The sequence below is a fragment of the Gymnoscopelus braueri genome (genome assembly GCF_963280865.1).
Source record: "Gymnoscopelus braueri genome assembly, chromosome: 19".
In the NCBI taxonomy this organism is placed as follows: domain Eukaryota; kingdom Metazoa; phylum Chordata; class Actinopteri; order Myctophiformes; family Myctophidae; genus Gymnoscopelus; species Gymnoscopelus braueri.
Genome location: NC_137621.1, coordinates 4241110 through 4250795, shown reverse-complemented (window position 1 = coordinate 4250795; position 9686 = coordinate 4241110). Strand labels below are relative to the sequence as shown.

The 9686-nt window shown below is 37.9% G+C and overlaps 1 protein-coding gene across 1 annotated transcript in view; it reads left to right on the top strand.

Annotated features, from left to right (window-relative positions):
* The first annotated feature begins 4501 nt into the window (after window positions 1–4501).
* Window positions 4502–9686, top strand: part of LOC308074870 (uncharacterized protein) — an 8528-nt gene continuing 3343 nt past the window's right edge. The window contains exons 1-4 of the mRNA XM_080414370.1: window positions 4502–4540; window positions 7717–7876; window positions 9381–9473; window positions 9562–9686. The exon at window positions 9562–9686 is cut by the window's right edge and continues 130 nt beyond it. Of these exons, the coding sequence (XP_080270496.1) occupies window positions 7717–7876; window positions 9381–9473; window positions 9562–9686 (378 nt within the window). The 5' untranslated portion in view covers window positions 4502–4540. The remainder of the gene's footprint in view (window positions 4541–7716; window positions 7877–9380; window positions 9474–9561) is intronic.

Genomic DNA, 9686 nt, shown 5'->3' with positions numbered 1-9686 from the left:
TTTTTTTTACGATGAGAGTGTGTGTTGCACTGCAGTTGATGCCGTGATACTCAATCACCATACATGGTATACGCCATGGATCATAATTATGTCGTTTCTGTCGGGTGGAAACCTTGTACTGTAAGTCCAAAGCTGTTACTTTTCAGGTACAGTGGTAAAGTGTCTGCCCACCACCACGGAGGTTGTGGGTTTGAATCTACCACCGAGTGCGCTGTTAGGCGAGCAAAGTCGCCGCGCCGAGCGTTGTGAAGTCCACTTCAGCCGACTCAGCCCCGTTCGAGTTAATGTCCCGATAGAGACAGAATTGTAACTCATATCGTTCCCAGTCAACGTGTGCTATTCCCCTGAGATGTCAAACGTTTGCCGTTTGGTGGAATCCCGTACCTTGCCGTCTTAATTGGGAGTGTTGGCCCTTTAGTATGACAGCCTGGTGAATATACTATACTGAACACAATCCAGGAAGTGTGGAGCAGACACCTCATGGATAACAGAGAACTATCGAACCATGTCCAAGGGGGTTCCCAGCAACGCTAATATAGCATAAAAATAAGTTTAAACACTTAAAACCCACGGACGAACGGGCGGGCAGGCTGATGAGGTAATCACCATTGCTAGCAGTTTTCACTTCCCTAAATGACGCAGACACACGCACGCACGCACCGTGCATGGCTGTAGGCTGAGGCAAGTGTCAAATGATATTTTAGGAAGTGAAACCCCATTTGGAAATTGCAATCAGTCAGTGGCGTAAAGTAACTAAGTACACTTATTCAAGTATTGTACTGTACGGGGTATTTCCAATTGTCTATACTTTTACTTCTACTCCACTACATCTCAGAGGCAAATATTGTACTTTTTCTCCGCTACAATTATTTAAAAACTTTAGTTACTAGTTACTTTGCAGATACAAATTATTACGTTATAAAACATAAATTAGCCCTATTTTATACCTAAGCTAAAATGTTTGAAAATAGCCGATCTACAAGCTCACAACGCGTCGCGCAGCGACGCGTTGTGAGCTTGTAGATCGTCTATTTTCAAACATTTTAGTGTTGTTACTTTTGGTACTTTAAGTACATTTTGATACCAATACTTTTGTAATTTTACTCAAGTAAATTTTGAATTCCGGACTTTTACTTGTAACAGAGTATTTCTACATTGCAGTATTGATACTTTTACTTAAGTAAAACATTTGAGAACTTTTTCCACCACTGCAATTAATCATGTTTACGTCGACCCTAAAAAAAATACACCTACGTGTTGGGGAAAGTTTGCCTTCGTCAGGGAGACTAGACAGACTAGTCACCCTGACGAAGGCAGTGTTGGGCTCTTCCTTTTTTTGCCTTTGAGGTGAATTCATCTTTCTTTTCCTTTTTTGCCCTTGTTCTCCGAGCCAGAACTACTGTATGTGATTGTACAATGATTGTTATCTATGTGTGACATCATGCTACATGCTCCATGGTGTATAAAACAGGTGTATAAAACAGCATAGGAGGCCTGAATAGGAGGAAGGATTGTGTGTAGGAGGTAATTTACATACAGATGTGAGGGGACTTAAATTAATTGGCCACATAAAATATAAATGTTTAACTCATTCCCTGTCAATGACGTCTTTTGACGTCTCTTAAAAAAAATTAAAAAAAAGAACCAGGAGATAACGTGATCCAAATATTTACTGCTCCATTCACTTCCCTGTTAAAATATTAGGGACATATTGTGAATCTCTGCTCCTGCGTTTTACCATGTATTTTTCAGCGAAACATGCTATTTTCAACTGGGTATAACAAGCGAACGGGAATCGCGATGACATTGTTTTTTTTTTTCTCACAGAAGCACAGTGAACCGTCCGTGATTAGCCACCATCAGGGGATCGATCACACTGGAGATACATATTCTCGTCTGTCTACAGGGAAACTGGTACTAGCTCCTCTTTCGGCCTCCAGAAAGATGGGTTTTTAGGGCTGTTTTGAATGAGCCCAGCGAACTGCATTTTTTGAGGGATGGGGTTAGACTATTCCATTCCTTGGTGGCTGTGCTATAGAAGGAGAATTTGCCCATGTTTGTTTTATGGGTGGGTGGTACCAGATTGTTGTTTACGCTCCCTCTAGTTTCGTGGCTGTGGGTGTCACTAACTTTTTCGAGGTATTTATACAGATATGCGGGTATAGGGGGCATATCGGGCAAATCTGCATTTACAATTTTGAAGACCAGACCCATTTTTAGTTGTTTAACCCTGTCTTCCACCCTGAGCCAGCCTAGGCTGGCAAAGTGAGTGGGAGAGAGGTGGGTCATGGGCCCCAGTCCGAGAAGTAGTCGGATCAGTTTGTTTTGGGAGGTTTGAAGCTTAGTCTGCAGTGACACTGAGGTGTTGGAGTACCAAGAGGAGCTAGCATAGTCAAAAAGGGGCTGAATCAGGGCCCCTGAGAGGGTCCTGAGGGCCTGAGGGTTGACAAAAGAGGAAACTCTGCCCACTTTACTCCTTTGACCACCTTTGTTGCCATGCTTTCACCTGTCAGGTATTTGTCAAGAATACATCCCAAATAGGTAATCTCTTCTTTGCTAGTGATGATTGTGTCATCGACTTTGACCTTGAAGTCATTTACCTTCATTTTACTGAGGGAATGTTTGGTCCCAAATAGGATGGATTCAGTTTTCCCAAGGTGTAGAGACAGTTTGTTATCGGTAAGCCAGGTACGGATTTTTGAGAGTTCAGAGCTGAGAGCTTCCTCAACTCTCTCTGTTTCTTGTTGTTGTGAGTGACCGACGGACACATATGACGTTCCCTCCAAAAAAAATCGTTCCCTCCTTTCCCATGAACGCCTGTGCGTCGTTGTCAGGACAACGCACAGTCACGTAAATTAGGAAGTAGAACACAGACACGGGTGAGCCTCTTTCTTTGGTGTTTCGCCCAGGCAGACAGTATTTTTACACTTTATTTTCTATATATCAACAATATGACCGATACGAATCAAATTCCGACCACCAATTATGCAAATGCATCCGACCCGTGCACGGCGGGTACCGACGGGTTTCGGTCGGGTATCCCAGCTCTACTCCACTACATCTCAGAGGCAAATATTGTACTTTTACTCCACTACAACTATTTGAAAACTTTAGTTACTAGTTACTTTTCAGATTTAAATTATGATATGAAACATACTTTAACCACTTTAACCCTATTGTATACCTAGGCTATTTGAAAATAGCCGATCTACAAGCTCACAACGCGTCGCGATGCGACGCGTTGTGAGCTTGTAGATCTGCTATTTTCAAACATTTTAGTACTTTTACTTTTTGTACTTTAAGTACATTTTGATACTAATACTTTTGTACTTTTAATCAAGTAGATTTTTAATTCCTGACTTTTACTTGTAACAGAGTACTTCTACATTGCAGTATTGATACTTTTACTTAAGTAAAACATTTGAGTACTTTTTCCACCACTTTTTATCTCTAAAAAAGAAAGTGTTGGACTAGGTTGTTGTAGCAACCGTTACCATCCACAGAACCATTTTTAGTGCTATTTAGCACCTTTTTATTTATAGTGTGAGATATGATCTACTGAACAACAAAGAGGAAACTGACCGTTTCTGCATCTTAGTCATACTTCTCTCCTTTTTATCTATTTGTCATCTGTTTCGTTTCCTCCCACAGAGTGAAAAACCCCTAAAAGTGAGTAATATTAGAATATGATATATTTTTATAAGGCTGCGCAATACTGTATGGTTTATAAAACACACAATACATGTCTGCTGCTATTAGTGTTTCCCAAATGGTCATGCAACCATTTGTATGGGTTAGGTTTCCTACAATGTTTTAAAAATAATAATTCAAGAGAGTTTCAATAATTCAAAAAGTCACATTTCTTCAGAAAATAATCTACTTTTTTTTCCAAAATAATTTCTGAAATGTTCAAACAAATCTAAAAACAATTCCAAATATTAAAAAAACGTTTACTGTATGAAATAGTGAAAATAGCAGATCTACAGTACCAGCTCACAAGCTTGTGAGCCTGTAGATATAAATATTTGCAATATTAAATAGGGCTGAAGTGGTATTGGTATCAAAATGTACTAAAAGTACCAAAGTAGAAAGTACTCATTATGCAGAATGTCCCATTTCACAAACTTTCAAATGTATAAAATGTATACACATCTTTTGAAAATAGCAGATCTACAAGCTCACAATGTGTCGCGATGCGACACACTGTGAGCTTGTAGATCGGCTATTTTCAAATGGCCGAAATGTATATAGGGCTGAAGTGGTTAATGTATGTTTTGTAATAATAAAAAAAATCTACAAAGTCATGCAAGTCATGCAAATTGCATGAGGTCAGAGACCAAAGGCATGGCACTTCTTGAGAAGTTTGTCATTTCCTCCATTCTGACGGTAAAGAGCCTATTTGCAGTGCGTATGTTGTGTACGTCATGAATATTCATGTACGCACGTCGACTCTACAGTATAAGTGTGGCCAAAACTACAGACTAGACCAGACAGCGGCTCGGAGAACACCAGTGTGGTTTGACACAGATATTGGACAAAGGTGAGTAACATCATTTTATTATTATTTTGAAAAATATTATTAAACAGTGTTGGACTGTAATGGAGTAAATGTACTTGAGTAGTGAGTACTGTACTTAAGTACAGATTCTGAGGATCTGTACTTTACTTGAGTATGAGATGTGTTTGATACACTCTTACTCTTACTTAGTACATTTCCAGGACAAATATTACACTTTTACTCGAGTACACGGACAAACGTGTCCGTGGCACATTTTGTATTTTGGTTATAATGTGTACATAATCTATTCTTAATATTCACAATATGTTTCTTAAATCATTTGGGTGAATGATTTTTGTGACTCGTAAAGTGTCGGGAAGACTTGCTCATTAATATGTTGCAGGAGATGTGTTGTGTTGGTACCCGTACATGATTGCATCAGGTGAGGATGCCAGACAAGACAGACATGCTAGAAGTAATGTTTGCTAATAGCTGCCTTCATTTTCCACTGGCATACCTTACATCATACCACCTACGCATGGTCTGAGACTTTCTCATTAACATTAAACCACATCAGACAAGACAAGACATCAGTTGAATGACTTGGGAACAGGCCTTATGAGACAAAAGACATAGGGCCAGTGGTGGAAAATAACTAAGTACATTTACTTAAGTACTGCACTTACAATTTTAATTTTGATTGTATTTGTACTTTACTTCAGTATTTCCAATTTCCAATACTTTTACTTCTACTCCACTACATCTCAGAGGCAAATATTGTACTTTTACTCCACTACAATTATTTGAACTTTAGTTACTAGTTACTTTTCAGATATAAACTATGATATAATGAAACATACATTAACCACTTATACATACCTATTTTATACATAGGCTATTTGAAAATAGCAGATCTACAAGCGACGCGTTGTGAGCTTGTAGATCTGCTATTTTCAAATATTTAGTACTTTTACTTTGGTACTTTAAGTACATTTTGATGCCAATACTTTTGTACTTTTACTCAAGTACATTTTTAATTTGGACTTTTACTTGTAACAGAGTATTTTTATATTGCAGTATTGGTACTTTTACTTAAGTAAAGAATTTGAGTACTTTTTCCACCACTGCATAGGGCTGAACTGGCTAAATCCACTATTTTAGGAATTAGGACTGCAGAAGGGGCGTTCCTGTGCAAAAGTTGCTGTTTTGGGACACCTGCCTTACCCGCAAATCACCTGCACTACCCGTTACATTATGCATAGGTGTGGTTTGGGCGTTACAATAATAAAACCAATCACTGTGCCAGATGCCATTGCCTTTAAGAGAAGGCTGCGCAAGCCATTATCCCCAATGCAGTCTTACGCACTCCTTTCTCCCTGTCTGCAGTGTTGCCAGGTCTGCCTATTATAAGCCACTTTGGGCTTGTTTTTCTGTAAAGTTGCTTGTAAATAATGGTAAAATGGTTGTGAGCTTGTAGATTGGCTATTTTAAATATGCACATTGTTTAATGGCCGACATATATAGGTTTGAAGTGCTCATGTGGCCTATTATAATTGCTTTTGGGTTACGTTAATCCATTGTTAGGACACTGACACAGGTTCTTAGTTAATCCATTGCCATATTACTGAGAAATTATGTTAAAACAGGACCAGATCCAAGGGGAAGGCAGCTCTGGGGTGGTTAAGCTGGACGTATACTTTGCAGTTACTTCTCTGAGACAAGAGTTACAAGGTCCTATAAATTCATTGTGAAAACATTACAGCAATTCATCGATATAAAAATTAAGAAATGTACATCTACTTTTAATGGTACTTTAAGTATTTTTAAAAGCATGTACTCTTACTTTTACTTTAAGTATGTTTTAAAGCATGTACCTTTGAATACTTGAGTATATTTAAAAGCAATTTTACTTAAAGTACAAAAAGTAAAAGTACTAAAATGTTTGAAAATACAAGCTCACAACGTGTCACATCGCAACGCATGGTATAAAATAGGGCTAAAGTGGTTAAAGTATGTTTCATATCATAATTTATATCTGAAAAGTAACTAAAGTTTTCAAATAGTTGTAGTGGAGTAAAAGTACAATATTTTCCTATGAGATGTAGTGGAGTAGAAGTAAAAGTATTGGAAATTGGAAATACTCAAGTAAAGTACAAATACCTAAAAAACTTACTTAAGTACAGTACTTAAGTAAATAACTTAGTTACTTTCCACCACTGGAGATAACCCCGGTCAAATTTACTACAAGTAAAAGTAGCTCAGTCAAAATGTTACTCAAGTAAGAGTAAAATAGTAATTGCTTTTAAATATACTCAAGTATTCAAAGGTACATGCTTTAAAACATACTTAAAGTAAAAGTAAGAGTACATGCTTTTAAAAATACTTAAAGTACCATTAAAAGTAGATGTACATTTCTTAATTTTTATATCGATGAATTGTTGTAATGTTTTCACAATGAATTTATAGGACCTTGTAACTCTTGTCTCAGAGAAGTAACTGCAAAGTATACGTCCAGCTATTTTACTCTTACTTGAGTAACATTTTGACTGAGCTACTTTTACTTGTAGTAAATTTGACCGGGGTTATCCCAGTGGTGGAAAGTAACTAAGTACATTTACTTAAGTACTGTACTTAAGTAAGTTTTTTAGGTATTTGTACTTTACTTGAGTATTTCCAATTTCCAATACTTTTACTTCTACTCCACTACATCTCAGAGGCAAATATTGTACTTTTACTCCAGTACAACTATTTGAAAACTTTAGTTACTAGTTACTTTTCAGATATAAATTATGATTTGAAACATACTTTAACCACTTTAGCCCTATTTTATACCTAGGCTATTTGAAAATAGCCGATCTACAAGCTCACAATGCGTCGCGATGCGACAAGTTGTGAGCTTGTAGATCTGCTATTTTCAAACATTTTAGTACTTTTACTTTTTGTACTTTAAGTACATTTTGATACTAATACTTTTTGATACTAATACTTTTGATTTTTAATTCCTGACTTTTACTTGTAACAGAGTACTTCTACATTGCAGTATTGATACTTTTACTTAAGTAAAACATTTGAGTACTTTTTTCACCACTGGTTATCTCTACTCTTACTCAAGTACTGGGGTCGAGTACTTCGTCCACCTCTGTTATTAAATAATACAATTAATAACATAAACTTCATAAATTAACTTGAGTTTTTTTTTTTCTGTGTCGTTCCTTAAGATGTCTACGGATATTTCTGGCAAGCCAGCCAGAAAGAAGAGAGTGAGGGACGATGGACGGGTCAGGGAGGGGAATGGACGGGAGGATGAACATGACTACGTTAATGAAAGACCACGCCGTCGCAGACGCTCCGGCTCACAGGAGACTCAACGAGATCTAGGTACACAGTAAAATACTTACTCTCTCTGCTCACTACATTACTGATTACATGATACCTTCATCAATGTACAGGGAGGTGTGTACTGATTACATCAGTGGTTCTCAAAGCTTTTCATGTCAAAGACCCCCAAATGAATATGCATTTGGCTGTGGATCCCCATCTGAAAGTATTTTGCCTTCCCGCCTATACAAGATTTATGTTGTTAAAATGCTTTTAAAAAGTATTCCAAAATGTTCCAATGTTTTCAAGAGTTTTTGAAAATAGCCAATGTATATAAGGTTAAAGTGGTTAAACTTATGTTGATGCTATATTCACTTAATTTGCTGGGCCCCTCTGGAACCCCATCAGGGACCCCCTGGCGGTCCCCAGACCCCACTTTGAGAACCACTGGATTACATGATGTGACATTTTTGAGAAAGCCACAATTGCATTTTGTAATTCAACTGATCATTCAACTACATTATTGTACATCAGACATTTAAACCTTTCTGCAGAAATGTACTATATAATATTATTGCCTCCGCCAGGCCGAAGGCAGGGCCGAGACTAAGTTTTGCAACCCGTCCGTCCGTTCGTTCGTCTGTCCGTGAACAGCTAATTTCCGGCACCATTGGCCCGATCGCAGCGACACTGTACACACACACTCCCTGGATGCCAAAGCAGAACCTCTGCCCTACATTTTTCAGATTGGCCTGTTATAGCGCCACCAGGAGGCCGATTGTTGCAAAACACATTTATGTATATTATTACTCCTCCAGATTTTTTTTCCAAAAATCACTCAAATCGGTATACTTAATCTCTATAGTCATGTGATCAACACCGATGTGTCCGATTTTTCATAATCCATCCTGATTGGCTAAGATTAGCATCTAAAGTTTGAGGGGGTGGTTTGGTTTGAACAAAATGCCTCAAATCATAAATGCAGCGTCCGATTGCCGTGAAACTTTGAACGCACATTCCCACTAGGCTAAGGAACAAATGCCACCCTTTTCAAATTGTCCTGTTATAACGCCACCAGGAGGCCGATTTTTTCTAAACAAATTTGTTGATATTACTCCTACAGATGAAAATGTATACACATTATCTCTATAGTCATGTGATCACGACGGATCTGTCCGACTTTTCGTATTCCATCTTGATTGGTGAATTTCGAACATTGCTGGCCCACAATAACCTACCTGACCTGGCGGAGCACTTTCTCTAGTTCACTCTGTGTTGTTTGAAATGAAACATGGAAGCTGATCATATTAAAGTTATAAAGTGTATTGTACTAATATAAATGAAACATAGAAGCTGATCATATTAAAGTTATAAAGTGTATTGTACTATTATAAATGAAACATAGAAGGTGATCGTATTAAAGTTATAAAGTGTATTGTACTAATATAAATGAAACATAGAAGCTGATCATATTAAAGTTATAAAGTGTATTGTACTAATATAAATGAAACATAGAAGGTGATCGTATTAAAGTTATAAAGTGTATTGTACTAATATCCTGCAGTTATCCAGAGAGCTATCGTTCGAGCGTGTGCAGTCTGTCTTACGCTGCTGTTTCTCCTAACGGCAGTGAGAACCGTAGACAAGACCATTGACTGTGAGTATCAGGAGGTCAAAGGTCAAATTCAGGCTCTTATTACATTAACAACTGTGTTTATCTTCAGCTTTTGGTCCTCTGTCTGCAGATCATTCAGCCAATAGACACTCAGCCGAACCGAAGACCGACACCAACCTCACCCTGGATAATAACCCACCGAAGACCAACTGCAACGCCGTGACCCAGGAGAATGCCCAGCTGAAGACTGAGAAG